Below are 26,450 nucleotides of genomic sequence, written 5' to 3'. Positions count from 1 at the left end.
CTCTGAATATAATAAAAGTAGAAAATAAAGTAACTCTTATAAATACTAAAAGAGGAGATAAAATATTTTAAGTTACAAATGATATGATTTGTATGCCTAGAAAACCCAAGAGACTATTAAAGACTAATAAAAATACTCAGGGATAAGTTTAACATAATGGTTCTGTAGCAAGAAAATGAAGAAATGAAAGTTGAACGAGATCTCAATAAAAATTGTCAACCTTTCCAAAATTAACATATGAATTTCATTAATTCTGGTTAGAAACCTAGAAACCTTTAAAATGACTTTAAAGTGCATGTGGAAAGTATATTTCTAAAACTACCTAAGAAAATATACTATATATTTAATTCTGTTTTTGTTAACAGTCCCTCTTCCTCCTCATCCCCTCTCTCCTTCTCCATGCTATAAACACCCATTTGTATGGAGAAGGCTGAGGAAGAAAACAGTCATGCCATTTTAGTGGCATTGTTTTCCTTACCTTGGTGTAGATGGGAATCTATGGAGAGTTAGAGGGGTGATCATACTTAATTTAATATATATTTTTGTCTCTTTCACTTGTTATAAGGAATATATGTATAATTTTTAGTGTAATATGTATTACATGTATATAATTTTAATATATTATATATAATTATGCATTATAATTATAATGTATATAATTGATCTAATACAGAAAAGATAATAGAAAAATGTTTAATGACTTTTCACTCATTGAAGTTGTAACTCCATTTTAGTTAAAACTAGAAATAAAACATATCATTGATTGATTTAGGAGATTTTAAAGAAAGATCTCAGATTTTTTAAGTGCATACTGAAAAACCAAAATGTATTTTCTTTTAGCTTTCCTGAATGTTTGGTGCTTTCTACAATGGCAAGATTAATTTTTAACTCAAAAATTCTGAAAAGAATTTTCTCTTTTTTTTCTCTCTGTCAAAGGTATGCAACCACTCATGTATTCGGTTCAGGAAGCGTTAAATGCTAGACCATGGTGGATTCGTGTGGGGACTGACATTTGTTACTATAAGTAAGTATTCTGACAGTAATAGGACATCATTTTACAGAAGGAAATATTAATTCATCTTCTTTCAGTTCAAAGATAAAAAATTATTGTGTTCTTTGAGTTTGGTGATATGGTTTAGTATTACTTCCAACAGAGTTTTAAAAAACTTGAGATCCATTATGGGGGTATATTTAGTGGAAATAAAACATGTTTTGTAGACAGACGACAGACTTAGGTCCAAATCTTGCCTCTCCCACTTAGATGTGTTCTCAACTTTTTTAGCTTTAAAACTCTGGAAACTTCATTGAGTAAGACTGAAATTAGAAACTCTAGGAAATAATTTACAGTGTTTTTTTTTTTTATTATTCTGGTGATATTGAGTGTAATTCTTTTCTCTTCTGCACACAAATGTTTACCTCATTTTAACTTCCAAAATATTTTACTTGGAGATGTATTCCACAATTACATTACTTCTGCTTTCACAGTTCAACTTTGACTTCAAATAGGTGATCTATTTATCAAGTTAAAATAAGTGCTAGAAATCATTTATCGCTTCAGTGGAATAATTGGATTATTCTTCAATTCATGACTAAGTGATCTAGGATTATCATATGCCTTGCTTCCCATTTTTACTGTTTCTGCATGTAATACATTTCAAGATAACTTCTATCCACTATTGAATGCACTTGACATCCCTGTTTTTCTCTGTTATTAATCTTAATCCTGGCATTTCTGTTTAGTGGATTTTGACTTTTTATATTTTATATTGTGCTTAACTAGCACTAATGTTCCTTTTCTTTTAGTTTTATCCGTTAGAAGAAGAAGAATTCTAAAATTAAACTGTTTTTAATGGTTTAGATAGGGTTTTGGAAAAACCTAGATCTTAAGTGCTATTGCTTTCTAAGAAAGAAATCATTCCTTGGAATTAATCTCAGTAGGGTTTTCCCCATTTTATTAGCAAAATAAATAGTAAATAAATGAGGGAAAGAAGCATAAGGTTATATGTAATTCTTCTTCACCTGAATGAATTTCATATTTCTTTTAATGGTAGGCTAATATAAATATACTTTATCATTTATCTCTTTCTCATAAGTTGGAGTAGAGCAGTGATTATCTGGGAAGTGCTTGGTTAGATTTTGGCAGAATGATTTAAATTGTTAAAGGGTGAAACAATGTTTTTCAAAAAGTATTTCTTTCATGCTTTTTCTTTTGCACAATAGAAATCATCAATCAATGAATGCTTTTCTTTTTCACACTGTAAAGTGAATCGTCATAGCATCTCAGGTGGTTTTTCTTTTTTTATGTAAGGGGTGATGGCAAGGATTTTTGTTTGTTTAGTTTTTATTTTTTCTTTTGGCTACTTCCAGATCTGGAATTGGAATTCAGGCCAGTTCAACAGATATTTATTAACCACTTTCTATGTAACAAGCACTGTTCTAGTTGCTTTCCTCAAGCTTGAAATCCAGATAGTGGGGATTAAAAACTATTTTTGCACTGTCCTTTGATACTTGTTTGTCTCATCTGTAAAATGAGAATAAAACTACTTTCCACGAGTATGTGAGTGAATATAACCTATAAAATGCCATGTAGCTGTAATGTGGTGACATAAATACCTCCACAATTAGATGTTAAGCTTTTGGAGTGAAAGAGTTGGCAGGATCTACTTCCGGACCTTATTTTGCATTTTCCTCAACTCTTAGCACCTTGTCATTGAGTATCTATTCAAGATGTAGTGGCTAAGTTAATGAAGACTCTACCATTCTTTTACGTCAGGGTTCTTTTATTTTCATTAATAGCAAGCTTGATTTTTATAAGATTATATTAGAAGATCTGATCCCAGGGTAGTTCTAAGGTTGTGATCTACCTTGAATGTCTGTGTGCATGAATAAGTAATCTGTAGGCCATGGCTTTTCTTCAGTTCATGGCTTAAATAATACAAGGTGATTTGGAATTTTAGAAATGAAGTTGATAGACCAAAGCATCTTTAGGTCATCATATCTCAATGATATTTAAAGTCTGGAAAGTAATATGTAGTTTTAAAAACTTTTTATTATGGAAATCTCCAAACATTTACAAAAGCGGATAATAGAATAATGAGGCCCCATGTATTCATCACTGAGTTTCAACAATTATCAACACATGGTTTCATTTTAGCTATACTTTCACCCCTACCACCACACTGAATTTTTTAAGGCATATTTTATCCTTATTTTTTTCCAGATATATTTTATCCATAAATACTTCAAAGGTCTTTGTCTTTTTGAGATACATATTTAAGACAATCTAACCACAAGGCCATTGTCACACCTAAGAAAATTCCTTAATATGATAAAATATCCAGTCAATGTTCGGACTTACTTGTCTCATAAATGTTACTTTATAGTTGGTTTGTTTAAATCAGACCAACCAAGGGATCACACGTATGTCCTTTAAGTCTCTTAATTTGTAGGCTTCCTTCTTCTCTATTTTTAAATTTCTCCTTTATTTATTGAAGAAATTAGATCATTTGTCATGCAGGATTTTCCGCATTTTGTATTTTGCTGATTTGCATCCCTGTGGTGTTAATGAATTCTTCTATCTCACCAATCTCCTATTAACTCATAGTTAGATGTAGAAGCTTTATCAGTTTCAGGTTTCATTTTTGACAAGAGTACTTCATAGATGGTGCAGGGAATTCCTGTTGCATCATATTAGGAAATATATCATCTCTGGTTATTTCTTCTTTTGTAATTTTAAAATTGATCAGTGAATTCAGGGATTGTCGTCTGATCCGTCAGCCTTTCATCCAATGGTTGTAGCAGCCATTGGTGATCACTGCCTGGATCCAGTAATGTGTATGGCTCTCAAAGAATGGGGGTCTAAAACTTCTATTGATGTACAGAGTAGTAGCTCTATTTAATTAGTAAATCCAGAAGTGGAAAGTCATGATGTTGGCTGATAGCAATTAACTGCTTTTTTAGTACCAAGTCTAATTTTTGTTTTAAACAACATACTGATTTTTTTTAGAGATTTATTTATTATTTATTTAATTTAGTTTTGGCTGCATCAGGTCTTAGTTGCAGCACGCGGGATCTTTCATTGTGGCACTCAGGCTTCTTTCTAGTTGTGGTAAGCGGGCTCCAGAGCACGTGGGCTCTGTAGTTTGCGGTACTCAGGCTCTCTAGTTGAGGCACGCGAGATCAGTAGTTATGACACGCGGGCTTAGTTGCCCCACGGCATGTGGGATCTTAGTTCCGTGACCAGGGATCAAACCTGCGTCCCCTGCATTGTAAGGCAGATTCTGTACCACTAGCCCACCAGGGAAGTCCCCCAAGTCTAATTTTTAAGAGTATTTAAGTTAAACTTTTTTACAAACCATGGGTTTTCTTTTTTTTTTCTGAAGTTCTGTTTCCTAAAATAGCAAGAAAAATCAGAATTTTGGTGTGGATGAAATAAACATGCATTTCTGTTGCAGAAATCACTTCTCAAGAAGTTCAATTGCTGCAGGTGGGCAAAAGGGAAAATCCTACTATACAATTACATTCACTGTCATTTTTCCACATAAAGATGATGTGTGCTATTTTGCTTATCACTATCCGTATACATATTCAACTTTACAGGTGAGAACTCATTAAGTTGTACTGTGACCATTATTGTATTGTATGTGTATGTGTTAGATAATTGAAGAAAAATTGCTTTAATTAAATAATAAGATAAGAAAAAGATTCAGGGTTGATGACTTCGGAAAATAATACAACATTTGTTGAAATCATTAAAGTAAAATGGGAATGTAGTCTTCATTTTTATTTAATAGAAATACTATGGAAATATGACATGATTTTTACTTTCCACTTTGGGTAGAAATCTACAAATCACAATTTATAAATTTTAACTAGGTGAGATTTCTACTTGTTTAATGAAAAGCATTGAATCTCACAGAAAATGTAACAGTAGAAAATGTATATGCAATTTAAGTTTTTCTGTTGTGAATTCCTTTCTTCTAATGGTTTCATATGGAATCCTAGATCCAGATTGCTTAGAATATGGGGTATAAGAGTTGTTTTGTGGGTTCTTTTGAGATTTTTTGATTATTTGCGTTGTAAAACAAAAAATTCAAGTAATTAGCATGGCAGATTTATACTCAGAACAGAATGTCTGTCCTAATGATCAAGGATCATGAAGCTTCGTATGATCAATTTACCCAGAAAGGAATTGGAACACTATGATTAGAAACAAGCTTCCAAATTATGAGAGAGGAGAAAATGAGAGAAAAACATAGTCCATAGAGCAGAAGAAATGTCAAGGCCGAGAACATTAAATGAGGCTCACTTTATTTTAGTAAGGTTCCAACCTACAGTAAAGGTATAAACCGATATGTTTCTGTGCTGAATAACATAGCATCGGAAATAGAGTGTTGTTATTTACATGGTATTTGTTACTGTCTTTTACTGATGTTACCTTTTTAATATATTTTAAATGCCCCTACTTTCTTCCAGTCCCACTACCACGACCTTCCACGCATTACCATTGTTTCTCACCTGGACTTATGCCAACCTCTTTCTAACTGGTGTCCCCAAATTCACTTGTATCCCCTTTCCTCTTCATCACTGTTTTATCACACTGTAGCAAGAGGGCTCTTTGATGGCAAATCTAATCATATAAGTCTGCTCCTTAAAATTCCTTAGTGATTTCTCTTGCCATTTGTATGAAGTCTAAAATTCTTACCGTAGCTCATTCAGTCATTTCTCCACTATTTTGCACAGTTTGGGCCATTTCTTCATACTGTTTGAACTGTTATTTACTTAATATTTATTATTAAATAGACTTTAAAGTAATTCACTGTTTAAAGATTATCCTCATCCTAAGTTAATATCTGTGGAATTACAGGTTTAATGTGCTAAACTTTTTTCTAATTCACAGTAAAAAAACATATCTATTAAAATTTTTTTCAAGGTTATCCACATACCACTTAGTTATCTTAATTACCAAATACTATGCTTTGGGAAGGACTGGTCTACCGGGCCCTTCCTTCTGTGTTAAATTCTCGATTTCTTACCCTTTCTGGTCTAGCTATAATGAATCTTCTTCAGTTCTTTGAAATGTCCTTCTTTTTTCTTATTTCATGGTCTTCCTGTATGCTTTCCTTCTGCCTACAGTGCACTTTATATCCGTTTCACTCATCCCTTTGGATCTCACTTTAAATGTAATTTTTTTCTAGAAGACCTTTCCTCCCTGCCCAGACTCTGCAAGGCTCCCTTCCCTTTATTTCAAGCTCTCATAGCACTGTATATTTTCTCTAGGGTAGGGACCATTTATTCATTGTTATATCCCCAATGCCTGGCACAGTTTCTAGCCCAGAAATAGTGACCACATGGTAAATCATGATTATGTGAATGAACATAGGCAAAAGTTTGGAAAGCAACTAAGTATCTTTAAAATAAGGGATTGAACAATTTATTTTTGGTGTGACCATATACTAAAGCCATTAAAACTTGTGTTTTCAAAAGACATATATTCAACATGTTTAATGATATGGCATAATATTTATAATTTTGAATATCAATGTGAATGTATAAATTATTAAATGATAAAATCAGATTATAAAAAGTCTTACATGTAATTACAGTTTTGTTTATATATATTGGCATTTGTTAGTAGTAATCTAGGTGATTCAATTATGGGTGTTTAAAATTTTTTCTTGTACTTTCTGTGTCTTCCAGACATTTTACAATGAGCCTTTATTAATCTTGAAATCAGGAAAGATTGTTAAAAAATTTGTGCTGCATAATATTCATTCTCCATATTTCAGGTTGCCGTTAACAGATCTATAGTCACAAAATTTCAACATTCAGAAGGCTTTGAAAACCAAAAGCATTTTCATAACCCATTTGGCAGCAAAGCCTGGCCTGAATTGATGTGAGCTTATTTAGAATATTGATACTTAGCGTTACTCTTCATATGCTTTGCTGCAGAAATACTAATGTGCTTATTTACAGGCTGCTGCCGCTGACCCCACTGGTTATATCGCACTATTAAGGGTATCCAAACTGTATCTATCCCCTTTCTCAAGTTCCCAAATACTGATATTTAACTGCACCTGGACCCTAGTCCCCGGAGAAGGGATTAGGAATCTGATTTCACTTTTAGTTATGTTCAAGATCTGGATGCATTTATTTCTGTTTATCATAGGGAGTTTTTACATGATTATATACTTTGCTTTTAAATTTTTATTAAGATGCATCTTCAAAAATTGGAATCAGCACACAATCCTCAGCAAATCTATTTTCGAAAAGATGTGTTATGTGAAACCCTGTCTGGAAACAGCTGTCCCTTGGTGACTATAACAGCAATGCCAGAGTCTAATTATTATGAACATATCTGTCAATTCAGTAAGTTTGTCTTCTTCACTCACAATACCAATCATTCTTACTTATTTTTCTTTGCTTCATGACTATTTTGTAAGGGCATTAGTGCTAGGAATAGGCATCAGAAGTCTTGGGTTTTAGTCTGGGTCCTGTTACTGCCTAGCTCGGGCCCACTTCTGGGCCTCAGTTTCCTCATATGAGGGAGCTGCCTGAGATGACCTCTGAGGTGTCTTGATACTAGTATTCTGTAGTTCTTATTCTTAGAAGTCATACCCAAAGTATAGTATAACAAATTATGCCATCAGTTTAAGACTTTACAATTAATTTTATTTATAGATAAAACTACCATAAACCTATCAAGTATTTTGATGCTAGTACTGAATAGCTACTTGTTTTTCCTTGCCATTTATGTTTTTAAAGTTGCCTCAAATGTACAGCTATGGTAAAAAAATATATATACATATAAGAAAACTGTTCTAATTTTGTTAAGAAAGTAAAATATTTTCAGGAAAGAGAAAGAGCTTGCTATTTATGAAAATATGAGCAGGTGAATTGAATGGTTATTTTGTAGCCCTGTATATCTAAATGTATAGTGAAAAATATTTTTCTTTGTAAATCTCTGAGCAGATATACCTATTGTTCTGTGCTTATCATAGCGACTATGCAACGGGAATAAGATTATATTTTCCTTCTTTTTTCCATGACTTTATGAAAAATAAGTTTATATTTCATCTATTTTCCCCAAATGCTTGTTCTTTATGAAACCGAGATAATATTAAACAATTAATTTTATATGTTAGATTAATCGTTGTGAAATAAATGACTCAAATACTATTTAATGTGTTATATTCATGTAAGACATGACTTATATGGGTTTTATATCTGTTTTCTCTAGCAGGCCTAGTATAGTGCTTGTATATAGTAGGTGCACAGTGAGTTCTACTTTGACTTTATATCAGTATTCACAATTGAGTAGAAATATTTCTAAAGCCCCAAAGTCAAACATCATACAGACTTTTAGTAGACGTTCATTTTAATTTGAGGTTTTATGTCTGCTTTAGGAAATCGCCCTTACGTTTTCTTATCTGCTCGGGTGCATCCTGGAGAGACTAATGCAAGTTGGGTAATGAAAGGAACATTGGAGTATCTCATGAGTAATAACCCTACTGCTCAGAGCTTACGGGAATCCTATATTTTTAAAATTGTCCCTATGCTAAATCCAGATGGTGTCATCAATGGAAAGTAAGTTAAGCAATAGTTACAGAAATATTATAGATTGTTGTGGCTGTCCTGTATAAACTTGTTGAAATAATAGCATCCACGTTAATTTCAAAAACAAATCTAGTGATTTTTCTAGAACAAAACAAATTTAGTGAAGAATTAATCTGATAAATTTTTAAATGAAAGTATAATTTGTATATTATTAGTACTATGATATTTTGAGAAATTCTGTATCTATTCATGAGAATACGATTTTATAAAATGTATGTCTGCTTGAATTGTTTTAGAAAAATTACAGTATTGGGATATGAAAAAGATTTTTAGCACATTGTCTTATAGTCCTTTTTATTTGACATGGCGTGATCTTAGGTTGTTTTGAGATTTAGAATCTTCTGGGATCTCTTTCCACTAATATGGAATATTGGCTCCATCTGCTAACCTCTTCTTGATATGAGTAGGAATTCTTTAGAGTGGAAATACTGGAATGTTACTTTTTAAGTGGAGGTGGCTTATAGTTGGTACAGTTCATTTATTGTGTCAATTAGACCAAGGTCTCTTTAATGCTTGTGAAAGGGGGGAGTTAGTCTAACTGTCATGAGCATCTCCAAAGTCGAGGACACCATATTTATTTATTCAATAAAAGAACCATGAATATTTCTCATATTTAGGAAATTTTTGAATTAAAAAAATAGAATAATTTCTGTTTAGGTAGTATGATTATGGAACTAAAATGAGATTTTATGTCTAGTTTTAATTCAGAAACATATTGACTAGCTAGAATTCTGTTTATATTTCTGTTATCACCTTATGACCATTTGCTTAAATTTTTGCTCAGTGGCTTTAATACTTAATACCTATGATTAATGAAAATGTATTTGAATTTTTGCAAGAATGTGTGCTTTTCATACACAATACTTATCTTTCTTAGAAGGAGGGCCAGATAGCACTTTTAATAATAACTGATACAATCAAAATATAGAATGTTAGCATAAGAAATGATTATTATGTAGTCAGAATGGAAAATATGACCATGAATAAATTTTATGGTGTACGGAACAAAACCCCAGAATGGAGAATTTTTCCTATAGCTTGAAAATTTTGACATAAAACTGCAAGCTTACCACAGTTAAATGCATGTAACACAAGATCTTGCACATAGCAAATGCTAAGTAGATGTTTACTTACTGACTATAATATGCATTCTGGTGAGCACACCATTTATACCTGTTTGAAATGAAATATTTAGTGGAATAGAATCATAAAATTAAATCAAGTGTATGTAAGAGTTGATTGGTACCAGTGTTTGTCATTGTGTTTACATATGTGTAGTCACCGCTGTTCTTTAAGTGGAGAGGATTTGAATAGACAGTGGCAAAGTCCAAATCCAGATTTACATCCTACAATTTATCATGCCAAGGGTCTGCTGCAATATCTGGCTGCAGTGAAGCATTTACCACTGGTAAGTGCAACATTTGTTTGTATAGTCAAAGAGGTGATTTTGTTGTAAGTTAGTATTTTGTAGATTATTTTCTGGTTATAAAAGCTGGGTGTTAATTTCAAAAGCAGTTTCTTTAAAACATCTTTGTTATCTATCACTTGTGTATTAATTATGTTGTCAAATTAATACAATGTATCCATATTTTTATTTCATTAGATTTAATTTTTATAATTCTCATGAGCCCTTTACTTTTCTGTTTTGTTTATGAATAGTGGTAACTCCTGGCTGTAAGTTTTAGCTATTTAACTTCACTGTTTGAACAATATCAAGGTAAAAGTACAATAGGTATCTTCCAAATTCTCAAACTAGTAGAAACTTATTTCTGAGCTCGTTAGCTAATTCTAAAGCAGGTAAGTCTCGACTATACACATAGGAAAGGTAATATAGGCATGGTGGGAGGCTCTCCTGAACTGTGTATGTGTTTTTCTTCTGTTTTCAGCAACTTTTGTTTAGAATGTTTCCATTATTTTAATCTTTAAATGAGTTAATCTTCCTTTGGGAAAGATAGAACACTTTGCAGAGGGGCAGAATTGGCATGCAAATCTGTCCATTTTCTATTTTTAAAATGATGCTCTTAAAAATTAAAGGGAAACCATACCCCTTTTAAAATGTTTTTCATGAAAGCATTTTTTATGTTCTCTTAAATTAGGTAAATATTTTAACAACCCTTGGGGCAGTGATGAGTGCAGCTGTAGATTTGACCTATAATTGAACTTATTATTTTTTAAGTGATGAATAGTAGATACAAAAGAAAGAGTGGAACTCGTGGCTTGATGCAGGACCTACCTGCAAAGGATTTAGCCATTCTAAGATTAATCATAGATCCTTTCCAGAAGTAGATATGTATTATTACTTTTATTGATTCTACTTGTTAAATGGTGGCTCAGTTACAATAAAAGGACAAAGGAACACAGAACTGTTTATTGGCTTCATATTAGCTAGCTTTACTTGGCAATATATGAATTTGAAGGATTTTATTTTTAAAATATATTATCTTTTCAAGGTTTATTGTGATTATCATGGCCACTCCCGAAAGAAGAATGTATTTATGTATGGCTGCAGCATCAAAGAAACAGTGTGGCACACGAATGACAATGCAGCTTCATGTGATGTTGTGGAAGATGTGGGATACAGGGTAATTATTACAGATAAGGCAGGAATTTTTGAATTTCAAACACTCATAAAACTGCAGAAAATAATTTAACATATAGGAACTACTCAGATTCAGTAAATGGTACCATTTTGCCATTTTGTTTCAGATTTTTCGTTTTAAATGTTTCTTCTAATTTTTTTTGCTTTTCACATTTTTTTAATTAAAGTAGACTTGATTTACAATATTACGTTAGTTACAGGTGTACAGTGTAGTTATTCACTATTTTTATAGATTATACTCCATTTAAAGTTATCATAGAATGTTGGCTGTATTTTCTGTGCTGTACAGTATATCCTTGTATTGTTCATGCATTGTTTATTTTATACATAGTATGTATCTCTTTTTTTTTTTTTTTCATAGTATGTATCTCTTAATCGCCTACTGTTATCTTGCCACTACCCCATCCCTCTCCCTACTGGTAATGGCTAGTTTGTTCCTTATACCTGTGAGTCTGTTTCTCTTTTGTTATATACATTTGTTTTATTTTTTAGGTTCCACATATAAATGATAATATACAGTATTTGTCTTTCTCTGTCTGACTTATTTCACTAAGCATAATACCCTCCAGGTCTATTCATGATGTTTCAAATGGCAAAATTTCATTCTTTTTTATGGCTGAGAGTATTCCATTGTATAATATACATCACATCTTCTTTATCCATTCATCTGTTGGTGGATACCTAGGTTGCTTCCATGTCTTGGCTATTGTAAATAGTGCTGCTGTGGGCATTGAGGTGCATGTATCATCTTGAATTAGAGTTTTTTGTCTTTTCTGGATATGTGCCCAGGAGTGGGATTGCTGGATCATATGATAGCTTTATTTTTAGTTTTGTAAGGAACCTCTATACTATTCTCCATAATGGTTGTACCGATTTACATTCCCACCAACAGTGTAGGAGGGTTCCCTTTTCTCCACACCCTCTCCAGCATTTATTATTTGTAGACTTTTTGATGATGGCCATTATGACCAATGTGAAGTGATACCTCATTGTGGTTTTGACTTGCATTTCTCTAATAATTAGAGATGTTGAGTATCTTTTCATGTGCCTGTTGGCCATCTGTATGTCTCCTTTGGAAAAATATCTATTCAGTTCTTCTGACCATTTTTTAATTGGGTTGTTTGGGGTTTTTTTTGATGTTGAGTTGTATGAGCTGTTTATATATTTTGGATATTAACCTCTTTCAGTCATATCATTTGCAGATAGTTTCTCCCTTTACATAGGCTGTCTTTTCATTTTGTCAGTTGTTTCCTTTGCTGTGCAAAAGCTTTTAAATTTAATTAGGTCCTCGCTATTTATTTTTGTTTCCTTTACCTGAGGAGACAGATCAAAGAAATATTGCTGTGACTTACATGAAAGAGTGTTCTGCCTATGTTTTCTTCTGTGAGTTTTATGGTTTCCAGCCTTACATTTAGGTCTTTAATTGATTTTGAGTTTACTTTTGCATATGGTATGGAAAATGTTTCTAATTTCACTCTCTTACATGTAGCTGTCCAGTTTTCCCACCACCACTTATTGAAGAGACTGTCTTTTCCCTATCGTATATTTTTGCCTCCTTTGTCATAGATTAATTGACCATATGTTAGTGCATTTATTTCTGGGCTCTCTATTCCTTTGCTTGATATGTCAGGGTTTTTTTTGGTATGTGTGCTGGTACATTCCTGTTTTGATTACTGTAGCTTTGTAGTGTAGTCTGAAGTCAGGTAGTCAGTGATACCTCCAGCTTTGTTTTTCTTTTTTTTCCTCCAGATTGCTTTATAGTCTTTTGTGGTTCCATATAAATTTTAGGATTATTTGTTGTACTCCTCTGAGAAATGTCCTGGGTATTCTAGATATTTTGATAGCGATTGCATTAAATCTGTAGATTGCTTTGAGTAGTACGGACATTTCAACAATATTAATTCTTCCAGTTCATGAACAGGGATATCTTTCCATTTTTTTGTGTCATCTTCAGTTTCCTTCATCAATGTTATATAATTGTCAGAGTATAGGTCTTTCAGTTTATTCCTATGTATTTTGTTCTTTTTGATGCAGTTTTAAATGGAATTAGTTTTGGATTCCTGAACTAATGATAGTTCATTATCAGTGTATAAAAAAGCAGCAGATTTCTGTACTTTAATCTTGTATCCTGTACAAGAAAAATCCCAAGTAAACAACCTAACCTATCATCCAAAGTAATTAGAAAAGGAAGAACAAACAAAGCTCAAAGTCAGCAAAAGGAAGGAAATAATAAAGATCAGAGTGGAAATAAAATTGAGACAGCGCCCCCCCCAAAAAATAGAAAAAATCAATGAAACCAAGAGCTGTTTTTTTTGAAAAGATAAACAAAATTGATAAGCCTTTAGCCAGGCTCATTAAGAAAAGGAGAGAGGTCCCAAATAAACAAAATAAATGAAAGAGGAGCAATTACAACCAATATCACAGAGACACAAAAAACATAAGAGAATACTATGAACAGTTTTACGCCAACAAATTGGATGACGTGGAAGGAATGGATAAATTCCTAGAAATATACAGTCTTCCAAAACTGAATCAGGAAGATATATTGGGTAGGCCAAAAAGTTTGTTTTTTTTCCATAAGATGGCTCTAGTAGTATTTAGTTGTCTTTAACTTCATTCAGAATAATTTTGTTAGATTGTATTATGACAGCTGTCATGTCAGCATGCATTTAAAAAACGTATCAAAATGGGTGAATTTTTGTGTAGCCATTTTAATATTGAAAATGGAAGAAAAAAGCAACATTTTTGTCATACTAGTTTTTATTATTTCAAGAAAGGTAAAAATGCAACTGAAATGCAAAAAAAGATTTGTGCAGTGTATGGAGAAGGTGTGTGATTGATCGAACGTGTCAAAAGTGGTTTGTGAAGTTTCATGCTGGAGATATCTTGCTGGGTGATGCTCCACGGTCAGGTAGACCAGTTGAAGTTGATAGCGATCAAATTGAGAAAAATCAACGTTATACCACATGGGAGATAGCCGGCATACTCAAAATATCCCAATCAAGCATTGAAAATCATTTGCACCGGCTTGGTTATGTGTATTGCTTTGATGTTTGGGTTCCACATAAGTTAAGCGAAAAAAACCTTCTTGACCTTATTTCTGCATGAGATTCTCTACTGAAACATAATGAAAACTTTCCATTTTTAAAACAAATTTTGATGGGCGATGAAAAGTGGATACTGTACAACAATGTGGAATGGAAGAGATTGTGGGGCAAGCGAAATGAACCACCACCAACCACACCAAAGGCCGATCTTCATCCAAAGAAGGTGATGTTGTATATATGGTGGGATTGGAAGGGAGTCCTCTATTATGAGCTCCTTCCGGAAAACCAAACAATTGATTCCAACAAGTACTGTGCCCAGTTAGACCAACTGAAAGCAGCACTCGATGAAAAGTGTCCGGAATTAGTCAACAGAAAACACATAATCTTCCATCAGGATAATGCAAGACCGCATGTTTCTTTGATGACCAGGCAAAAACTGTTTCAGCTTGGCTGGGACGTTCTGATTCATCCGCCATATTCACCAGACATTGCACCTTCGGATTTCCATTTATTTCGGTCTTTACAAAATTCTCTTAATGGAAAAAATATCAATTCCCTGGAAGACTGTAAAAGGCACCTGGAACAGTTCTTTGCTCAAAAAGATAAAAAGCTTTGGGATGATGGAATTATGAAGTTGCCTGAAAAATGGCAGAAGGTAGTGGAAGAAAAGGGTGAATACGTTGTTCAATAAAGTTCTTGGTGAAAATGAAAAATGTGTCTTTTATTTTTACTTAAAAACCAAAGGAACTTTTTGGCCAAAGCAATAGATAACCTGAACAGACTGATGACTAGTAGTGAAATTGAATCAGTAATAAAATAACTCTTAGCAAACAAAAGTCCAGGATCCAACAGCTTCAAAGGGAAATTCTACCAAACGTGTAAAGAAGAGCTAATACCTATCCTTCTCAAACTACTCCAAAAAATTGAAAATGAGGGAACACTCCCAAATTCATTCTACAAGGCCAACATTACCCTGATAACCAAAACCAAAGACACTACAAAAAAGATTACAGGCCAGTATCTATGATGAATATAGATGCAAAAATCCTCAACAAAATATTAGCAAACCGAATCCAACAATATATAAAAAGGATCATGCACCATGATCAAGTTGGATTTATTCTAAGGATGCAAGAATGGTTCATATTCACAAATCAGTCATTGTAATATGCCGCATTAACAAAAGGAAGGATAAAAATCACATGATCATCTCAATAAGATGCAGAAAAAACATTTGACAGAATTCATCCATTCATGTTAAAAGCTCTCATCAAAGTTGGTATAGAGGGAACATATCTCAACATAATAAAGGCCGTTTATGACAAACCCACAGTTAATATCATACTCAAGTTTGAAAAACTGAAAGCTTTTCCTCTAAAAATGCTTCTCACATTTAGATTTTTCATCGATTTGGAATTTATTTTTGTATGAAGTGTGAGGGTCTAATTTTAGTTTCCCCACGTATAACCAGTTGTCTCAGCACCATTTATTAAACAGCACCTCCTTCCTCTGCCGATTTTATAAAGCCATCTGTTACAGACCTTGTTTCCACATGTATGGGTGTGTTTTGAGGTCTGCCTAGGACTGAAGGGAGATCTATTGTTTTACGTACTGTGTGCTTTTCATTTTGACACAGTGTCTCTCTTACTATATTTACACCTAAACAAGCACCCCAGGTTATTTTCCAAAAAATAGTTTCAGTAACATACCACTCCCCTTAGCAAAACTTCAAAGCACATTTTCTTTTTGGTGTCCTCTCTCTTCTTCCCCTTTCCCAAATAAATAAAATGATTAGAGTTATGTTAAAAAATGGAAACACTCCAGAAATGTAGAGTAGTGAGTGAAAGTCATCTTCTCTCAGTTAATCACTAATTAATCACTTTCACCATGTGCTTTGTGAGATTTACCTCTAAGCACATTCATTCATAGATGTATATAAACATAGTATATCAAGTTTTTTTGTGTTTTTTTTTTTAACGCTCCACAGCAACTTTTTTTTCACATGTTTGTTGGCCATCTTTCTAGGTCCTCATATCTGGATCTGTCTTCATCTTTTTGATAGCCACACAAGATTTTCATTGTGTATTTTTGTTATTATTGTACGGCTATACCAAAATGTATTTATTCACTGTCCCTTGATGGTGGTCACTTCATTAATATTGCCAAATTGTTTTTCATAAGGATTGTACAAATTGATACTCCCCAGTGAATGGTAGTGCTGTTTTCTCCAAACATCTTGGTATCATCTTTGCCAGGTGAAAAAAATATCTGATGGTTTTAGTTTGTGTATCTGTAATTATAATATATGAGGTCAAGTATCTTTTTCTATGTTTGGCCAATTATGATCTCTCTCTTTTTTAAAAATAGCCTTTTCTCATATTCTCTGCTTACTTTTGTACAAGTATCTAATTATTGTTTTTAAAATAACTTTATAAGTATACTCTTTATATTAAAATTTTTGTTTATGATGTGTAGTGATTTAAAACTCTTATCATATTTGTTGATTTTTTTTTTTAAGGTGCTTCTGGGTTTTGAGGCTTAGAAAGACTTCTCATTCTAAGATTTTAAGAGTAAAGTTCTATGTTTACTGTTTGTAGTTTCATTTAAAAATTTAACTTATTAATTTAAAATCTAAATTCACAATCTAATTAGAGTTAATTCAATGGAGAGTGACTTCAGCTGGTTTTTCTCAGTGGCTGACCAGTTGTGTCAGCTTTTCATGAATGATCAATGTTCCTCACTAATGATAATACTAATTTTAACAAATACCTTTGGTTCTAATTCTGAACTCTCTTTCTAAAGATGCATCTATTCCTATACCCGTATCATCATTTAACTAATGTTAGATATGTAATTATCTGTCAGATTATTTCTCCAGTCACAGCCTTTTCTTTCAGAATTCCCCAGGGTATACTGCTATATTTCATTTTCACGTGAACCTGAGAATAATTTTAAGTTGCAAAAATGTTGTGGGCATTTAGACTGTGACTGTCTCAGCTTTATTGTTTCATTCAGGGGTGATTGACGTTTACAGTGTTAAATCTCTTAGTCAAGCCATCTTCATGACTAAAGTTTCTTCATTTTTTGAAATATGTTTTCGTATTTTAAAACATGTCTTTTTTACATGGTTTTATTCCATTTATTGGTCGGTACTATGAATATTATCCTTTCGTTCATTCTATTTTCTGATTAATATTTGTCTAGGAAAGCAGAAAAGTCTAATTTAGTAAGGATTCTTTCAGTGTTTTGAATAGCAAGGGATACAGGAAGAAGATCCATGTGACTGCTCTAATGACTATGCTTTCATCAAAATTTTTCAAAATTTAGAAGTTAAAATAATTTTAAATGACAAAAAAAGAAAGCTCTTGAAATATTTTATCATTCTTATCTTTGCAGACTTTGCCTAAGATTCTGAGCCATATTGCCCCAGCATTTTGCATGAGCAGCTGTAGCTTCGTAGTAGAAAAATCTAAAGAATCTACAGCACGTGTTGTAGTTTGGAGAGAGATAGGAGTACAAAGAAGCTATACCATGGAGAGTACTTTGTGTGGCTGTGATCAGGGAAAATATAAGGTAAAACATCTCAGGACTTCCAGCCATAAAAATCTTTCAAGTCTTCCATATATGCTCTAGTAGTTTTCAAGTATGTATTAAATGATACTTTGTTATACTGAGCTAAATGTAACTTGCAATAATGGAATTGAATTATATGCGATCTTAAGAACAGTTTTTTGTTTTGTTTTTTCTTAACTTCTCTGAACTAAATAACTTGCTTTGGATCCTTATGAAATCTTGGTTGAGTCTATTTACAGTCATAATTTTTAAGAAAGCATGCTGTAATACACATTTAGATAACGGTTAGTAATTTTTAATGAGCTGCGCAAGTAGTACATTATTAATAAAATGTTCTATCATTTTAATTTATTGGATGTAAATATATATTTATGCATTTAGAAATAAACACATTACACTCAGTTTTTTTAATTTAGACTTTGTGTGTGTGTGACTTTTAAATGCATATTCCTTCACTAATTTTTTTTTTCTTTACTAAGACTCCTCTTCTCCTCCTCCTATGGTACCATAGCCTTTTATGGGAAACAATGAGTTTAGACTTTACTTTTGAAATTTAAGAGTAATTAAATGTTAGGTGACTTTGAATTTTTTAATTTTAAAGTTTGAGAACTTAAAAAAAATTTTTTTTATTGGAATGTAGTTGATTTACAATGTTTTGTTAGTTTCAGGTGTACAGCAAAGTGAATCAGTTATACATATACATATATCAACTCTTTTTTAGATTCTTTTCCCATATAGGTCATTATAGAGTACTGTGTAGAGTTCCCTGTGCTATACAGTAGTTCCTTATTAGTTAATCTATTTTATATATAGTAATGTGTATATGTCAATCCCAATCTCCCAATTTATCCCTCCTCGTGTTTCCCTGCTGGTAACCATAAGATTGTTTTCTACATCTGTGACTCCATTTCTGTTTTGTAGATAAGTTCATTTGTACCATTTTTTTAGATTCCACATATAAGCGATATCATACAATATTTGTTCTTCTCAGTCTGACTTACTTCACTCAGTATGACAATCTCTAGGTCCATCCACGTTGCTACACATGGTATTATTTTGTTCTTTTTTATTGCTGAGTAATATTCCATTGTATGTATGTACCACAAAAGATTGAGAACTTAAAAGGCAATGAATTGGACCTTAGGTAAGCAACTGTAAACCCGGATATTTATTTTTCTTGCCTTGGCCACAAAAAGCTTTTCAGGTGTCATGCTAATTATTCCACTCATTCTGTTTTGTTGTGTTTTGTTTTTTTTGACATGGACAAGAGGAATCTGAATCTCATAGTGATTTTCATATATGTCACATAAAAGTGATTATAACTTTATGTTTAGAAAGAGTTAAAAATCTTCCAATTGGTTAGTATTAAAAATGTAAACATATTGTGATTGATGCCAAAATGTTCAAGTGGAGAGCTTAGATGATTTTTCCAGTCTGTAACAAACTGGAAGAAAATTGTATAGATTTTGCAACTGGCGTTCAAACTTTGGGGGCCTAGATGGGTAGAACTTAGTGAAATTTCAGTTCTTTCTGTAGAGTGACTCTTCCCTAAGATTTAGGTTGACCACAGTATACTATTCTTCCAAAATGTGCTATCTTTTGAAATCTCTTCAAATATTGTAAAACAGTGTCTTTTAGACTACCAAAGGCGCGATTGTGGTAAGAGAGGAGCATGAGCACTCCAGCCCACAGACCCTGCCTCCTAATCATTGCTTTAGTGGACTGTAAGTGTGTGGGATGGAAAAAAGCTTGCCAGTCATTTTTGTAAAGGACCATAGGTAGTTCCTATGATTTAGGGAAATAGACTATAAATTATTTGTTCTTAAAGAGATGCAGTCCGGCTGGAGAAGGTAAATTAAAGTATCAGTGTCTGTGAAACTAGTCTCTGGGAGTAGGGAGAGAAGAAGTCAGGGAAGCTGAGACTTGCATGCCCCTTGAAATCATCTGTTGCATAATAATAGTAGCACTTTCTTACTATATTTGGATTCTACTGATAGACTTTCATTGGATTTTTTTAAATGTTATTTTTGTGTTTTGATAAATTTATTTAGTCATTGAAAAAACTACGTTTTAAAAATTGCTAAAATATATTTTGAAACAAAACATTAGACGAGTTTTCTAAAAATTACTTTATAAAATTTTAAAAATAAAATAGATACCTAACATATAGTCATTTCTCTTTTATACGATTTACATTGACACATATATATACTTTACGTGATTTCCATTGATAAACTTACATTGATTTAAAACTCCTATTGAGAGAAGTATGTCTTACTACTAATAATAAGCTAAGTTTTTTACATCTAAAATTCAGTGCTTTGATCATAACATGTACTTTTCTAAAGTTTTTTTAAATTAATATTATTTATTTATTTTTGGCTGCGTTGGGTCTTCGTTGCTGCACCCGGGCTTTCTCTAGCTGCGGCGAGCGGGAGCTACTCTTCATAGCGGTGCACGGGCTTCTCATTGCGGTGGCTTCTCTTGCTGTGGAACACGAGCTGTAGGCCTGTGGGCTTCAGTAGTTGTGGCATGGGGGCTTCAGTAGTTGTGGCGCACGGGCTTAGTTGCTCCACGGCATGTGGGGTCCTCCCGGACCAGGGCTCGAACCCGTGTCCCCTGCGTTGACAGGCGGATTCTTAACCACTGCGCCACCAGGGAAGTCCCAATAAACTTTTTAAAGAGCAGTTTTAGATTCACAGAAAAATTGAGTGGAAACTACAGAATTCCCATATATCCCCATCCTCCCCCCTACACATAACGTATACTTTTCAAACTTGTTAATATTAGCTAATAAGTTGTGTAAGTCTAATAATATTTTAAGAAACAAATTTCTTCACCCTCAAGAATGTTCTTACATTACTGAATTTTAGGCATCAAATATTCTTTAGTTTTATTTTTGATGAGCTAATTCAGAAATAGGCATAGCCTTTCTAAAGCTTTTAGATTAAGAAGACAAATGCATTTTCTAAGTCAGTTAGGTCACATTTCTTAGAATATTTGGAGATGGCCAAACTATTTAAACAATCAGTCAATCATTATTATGAAGGCATGTGTTATGTAGAGTAAATAACAGTTTTTATAATTTATCTCTTCAGTTACTGTGTGCTTTTAGTCTGGTCATTGAAAGTCTAGTCTGCTCTCATCTACGCCTGCAACCTTTGTTGGTGTAAGGATTGCATTTATTTTAGAGATTCATTTTTATCTGAGAATTAAATGATAAGCAACGTCTTGATTTACAGTCCATTTTTATCCTTTTATTTGGTAATGTTTAACTTTTGGTAAACCGTATATATTGTTTATTGAGAAACTATTGGTTAAAACAGGGTTGTGGTAAAATTTTGTTTTTGCGTTAGTAGACCAACTTTGAAATGGGCGTTCTTAACTGACATGGAACATAAGAACTTATTTTACTGCTGCCTCATTAGCTTCGATTCGTCTGATTATTTTTTGACATAGTTACCTTTCTTTTGTTTGTTTTTTACTCAGCAATTTCTTTTTATCATTCAGGAAAAGTATGTATAAAGTAATGTTCAAGTATACAAATTGGAGCCTTGATGGTAGCACTATAATATTTCAACATCGGCATACAAGTAGTAGATTACAAGAAGTACTAGCAAGATCTTGTAAAAATATGATTTCACTCATGAGCTCCAAGAATAACTTAACCACAAGATGTTTATCTGTTTTTTCCTCCCCAGTGTGTTGGTGAAAATAGTTTGCACGCAGTGAATGAGCATAGACATTTTAGAAATGGTTTTTTAAGACAGTTTCCTTTGTGACTTAAAATAATCTTATGTTATTAAGACACTGTGCTTATCAGTCCTAGGTTCATACAAAGTGCCAGCCTTTTATTTTATTAATATAGTTACAAATTCCTTTTATGTAATTTAAATGAGATATAGCCAGAGGATAGCAAATGTCCTAGTTACCTGTTTATTTATTTATTTTCTTTATTTTTAGGGTTTACAGATTGGTACTCGAGAATTGGAAGAGATGGGAGCAAAATTTTGTGTTGGTCTATTGCGTTTGAAAAGACTGACATCCCCACTGGAATATAATCTGCCTTCTAGCCTGCTTGACTTTGAAAATGACTTGATTGAATCGAGCTGCAAAGTAACTAGGTAAGACATACTTGTTTTATTCTTTTGTTATATGGTAGTATATTGTTGAACTTCATTAAATTAGTTACGCAGAGGAAAGGCACAGAGATTTTGACAGCCAGGAGCATTTTTAGAATTAATATACGTAAGTCTTGCTTCTTTTAACATTGGTATTTGGATAAAATTTTAATGAAATATCCTTATATTTGGAATGCTGTTTTAGTGATCTTAATGATTTACTTTTAACTTAAAAATAAGCAGTGTGGAAAACAGTTACTTATATCAGATAAGTATGTAAATTAAGAAGGCTTGGAGCCAAGATTCATAGTTCAAAAGAAATTTTATTTTGTTGATAATCTACAAATATCAGATGGCTTTCCAGTCACCTTCTGGTTACATCTACTAGAAACAGCTAATTTAATATCCCTCTGGAAATATAACTACATCTGCCAAGTAGTATCCTTCTGAGTAGGTAAACTTTTGCTCCTAAAATTCAGTGTATGTAAAATTTGATCGGTTATTGGCTCAGAGATAATTTAGTATCACAATTTTTAATCATAGTAGCAGCGTTTAGCATTTTATAGTTTGATACATATGGGTAGGAATAGTCCCATTTTATAGAACCTACATGATTTTTATTGTTGGACATTGACATCAGATTTGTTAATTTATTGCCAAGCTATGTTATATATATATATCAATTTAGTAGTTTTAAGTGTAGTAAAACATTAATTAGAACTCGATTCTTATATAATGTGATAATTGAGGCAGTGATCCTCTGCATTCTCTATATTTCAAAACACTTGCTAAACGATAATGGAAATAAATATATTTATTTATAAATAAGTATAAATAAAGTTGTTCTCATTGATGTTTAGAAGCCTACTTTTAAGTTATTTCATGTATTCTTCCCCCGCCCCATCTTTTTGAGGTAAAATTCACAAATAAAATTGTAAGATATTTAAAGTGTACACTGTGATGATTTGGTATATGTATACATTGTGAAAGGATTTACCCCATTGAGTTATTCACATACCCATCCATCACATCACATGTTTACCTTTGTGTCTGTGTGTGAGGGAATATTTTTCAGTTTTGCTCTCCTAGCAAATTTCAATTATACAATCTAGTGTTATCTAGTATAACCATGTTATACATTATTTCCTCAGACCTTATTCATCTCAACACCTGAAAGTTTGTATCACTCTTACTAACCTCTCCCTATTGCGTCCTCTGTCTGCCCCATATCCCCTGGCAACCACTTTCTTACTCTGTTTCTGAGTTGTTCCAATTCTTTTTTTTATTTTTTTAACATTTCATGTGTAAGTGACACCATGCAGTATTTGTCTTTGTCTGGCTTATTTCACTTAGCATAATGCCCTCCAGTTTCATCCATGCTGTAGCAAATGAAAGGATTTCCTTTTTTTTTTTTAAGGCTGAATATTCCATTGTATATCTATATACCACATTTTCTTTATCCATTCATCCATCAATGGACAGTTAGATTGTTTTCATACTTTGACTATGTGAATAATACTGCTTTGAACATAAGAGTAGAGTGTCTTAACAGTTTTCAGTGTACAGATCTTCCACCTTCTTGGTTAATTTATTCCTAACTATTATTTTTGATGCTATAGTAAGTTTGTTTTCTTGATTTCTGTTTCTGATGTTTCATTGTTAGTGTATAGAAATGCAGCTGGTTTTTGTATATTGATTTTGTATCCTGCAGCTTTACTGAAATCATTTATTACTTCTAACATTGTGCTGTTTTTAGGGATTCTATATGATATCTTGTCTACTGCAAATAGAGAAAATTTACTTTTTCCTTGCTGATTTGGGTGCATTTTATTTCTGTTTCTTGCCTAATTGCTCAAGCCAGTACTGTGTTGAATAAGAGTGGTGAGAGTGGGCATCCTTGTTTTGTTCCTTATCTTAGAGGAAAAGCTTTTGGTATTTCATCGTTGAGTATGACATTAGCTGTGGGCTTGTCATATATTGCCTTTATTATGCTGGTTTGCTGAGTTTTATCATGAATGGATGGTGAATTTTGTCAAATGCTTTTCTGCATCTATTGAGATGATTATATGATTTTTGTCCTTCATTTTGTTAATGTGGTGTATCACATTGATTGATTTGCATATGTTGAACCATCCTTGCATCTCAGGGTGCAAGGTGATCATGGTTTAGGTATGATTCTTTTAATGTATTGTCGAATATGATTTCCTAATACATTTTATTGAGGATTTTTGCATCTAAGTTCATCAGGGATATTGGCCAATAATTTTCTTGTTTTTAAAATTTCTTCTCTGACTTTGGTATCAGGGTAATGCTGACCTTGTAAAATGAATTTGGAGTTGTTCCCTCCTCTTTTAATTTGGGAAGAGTTTGAAAATAATTTCTATTATTTCTTGCTTAAATGTTTGGTAGAATTCATCATTGAAGCCGTCTAGTCTTGGGGTTATCTTGGAAGGTTTTTGAGTATTGATTCAGTTTCCTCACAGGTAATTGGTCTGTTTGGATTTTCTGTTAATTTCTTCATGATTCAGTCTTGGTAGCTTGTATGTTTCTAGGAATTTTTTCCATTTCTTCTAGGTTGTCCAGTTTGTTGGTGTATATTTGTTCATAGTGGTCTCTTATGATCCTTTGTATTTTTGAGGTATCTGATGTGATGTCTCCTGTTTCATTTATAATTTCTCTCTCTTTTTTTTTGGAAGGTCTCACTGTTTGTCTATTCTATCTTTAAAAAAAATTAGCTCTTAATTTTATTGATCTTTTTTTTCTTTTTAGTCTCTATTTCATTTATGTCTGTTTGATCTTTGTTATTTTCTACCTTCTGCTAACTCTAGGCTTAGTTTGTTCTTATTTTCCTAGTTCCTTGAGGTGTAAAATTAGGTTGTTTATTTGAGATCTTGCTTTTTTCAGGCATTTATTGTTATAAACTTCCCTCTTAGAAAACTGCTTTTGCTGCATCTCATCAGTTTTGGTATGTTGTGTTTCCATTTTTAGTTCTCTCAAAATATTTGATTTCTCTTTCACTCATTGGTTGTTCGGGAACATGTTGTGTAATCTCCATGTACTTGTGAATTTTCCAGTTTTCCTAATTGATTTCTAGTTTTCTTTTCTTTCTTTCTTTCTTTTTTTTTTGCCACACCACACGGCTTGTGGAATCTTAGTTCCCTGACCAGGGATTGAACCCAGGCCCTCAGCAGTGAGGGCACAGAGTCCTAATCACTGGACCACCAGGGAATTCCCAATCGATTTCTAGTTTTATATTGTGGTTGGGCTTAATATGATTTCAGTCTTCTTAACTTTATTAAGACTTGTTTGTAGCCTAAGATATGATTTACCCTGGATAATGTTCCCTGTGTGTTTATGTATTCTTTTGCTGTTGGATAGAATGTTCTATATATCTGTTAGGTCCGTCTGGTCTAATGTGTAGTTTAATTCCAGTGGTTTTTTTTAGACTGATTTTCTGTCTTGGATGATCTATCCATTGTTGAAAGTGGGTGTTTGAAGTTCATTGCTATTCTTATATTGCTGTCTGTTCCCTCCTTCAGATCTGTTAATATTTGCTTTATATATTTAGGTGCTCCTATGTTGGGTGCATAAATATTTACAATTGTTATATCCTCCTGATGAATTGATCCTTTTATTATTATTATTTTTAAAATTTATTTATTTGTTTATTTATTTTTGGCTGCATTGGGTCTTCGTTGTTGCATGCGGGCTTCCTTTCTAGTTGTGGCGAGCAGGGGCTACTCTTCGTAAAGTGCACTGGCTTCTTATTGCGGTGGCTTCTCTTTGTTGTGGAGCATGGGCTCTAGGCATGCGGGCTTCCGTAGTTGTGGCACATGGGCTCAGTAGTTGTTGCTCGCAGGCTCTAGAGCACAGACTCAGTAGTTGTGGTGCATGGGCTTAGTGGCTCCGTGGCATGTGAGGTCTTCCCGGACCAGGGCTCAAACCTGTGTCCCCTGCGTTGGCAGGCGGATTCTGAACCACTGTGCCACCAGGGAAGTCCAATCCTTTTATTATTATGTAATGACCTTATTATTTTCTCTTGTTGGTCTTTGGCTTAAAGTCTTTTATTTCTGGTATAAGTATAGCTACCCCTGCTTTCTTCTGGTTTCTATTTGCATTGAATTTATTTTTTCATCACTTCATTTTCAGTTGATGTGTGTCCTTAAAACTGAGAAACTGAGGTGTGTTTTGTAGGCAACATATAGTTGGGTCTCTTTTATTATTTATTCAGCCACTCTGTTTTTTGATTGGAGAATTTAGTCCATTTACATTTAAAGTAATTATTGATAGGTGTGGACCTACTGTTGTCATTTTAATTGTTTTCTGGTTATTTTGTAATTCCTTTGTTTCTTTCTTCCTCTCTTGCGCTCTTCCTTTGTGATTTGATAATTTTCTGTACAGTAAGTCCCCTACACACGAACCTTCAAGTTGCAAACTTTCAAAGATGGAAACGTGTGTTCACATGTCCAATCATGTAAGTTAGTTCATGTGTCT

General features: G+C 33.0%; 1 protein-coding gene across 5 annotated transcripts in view; it reads left to right on the top strand.

Annotated features, from left to right (window-relative positions):
* The window catches only part of AGTPBP1 (ATP/GTP binding carboxypeptidase 1), a 170,777-nt gene that overhangs the window by 125,765 nt on the left and 18,562 nt on the right, over positions 1-26,450 (top strand). For all 5 annotated transcript variants that reach the window (XR_010945100.1, XM_067744765.1, XM_067744768.1 and 2 more), the window contains exons 18-25: positions 937-1,024; positions 4,455-4,599; positions 7,215-7,368; positions 8,406-8,586; positions 9,895-10,024; positions 11,067-11,198; positions 17,659-17,835; positions 21,799-21,959. Coding sequence is in view for 4 of the 5 variants with exons in the window: in XM_067744765.1 (XP_067600866.1) it covers positions 937-1,024; positions 4,455-4,599; positions 7,215-7,368; positions 8,406-8,586; positions 9,895-10,024; positions 11,067-11,198; positions 17,659-17,835; positions 21,799-21,959 (1,168 nt within the window). In the remaining variant the exon portion in view is untranslated. The remainder of the gene's footprint in view (positions 1-936; positions 1,025-4,454; positions 4,600-7,214; positions 7,369-8,405; positions 8,587-9,894; positions 10,025-11,066; positions 11,199-17,658; positions 17,836-21,798; positions 21,960-26,450) is intronic.

Source organism: Pseudorca crassidens, chromosome 7, assembly GCF_039906515.1.
Source record: "Pseudorca crassidens isolate mPseCra1 chromosome 7, mPseCra1.hap1, whole genome shotgun sequence".
NCBI classification, from domain to species: Eukaryota; Metazoa; Chordata; class Mammalia; order Artiodactyla; family Delphinidae; genus Pseudorca; species Pseudorca crassidens.
This window is presented reverse-complemented; position numbering and strand designations above follow the sequence as displayed.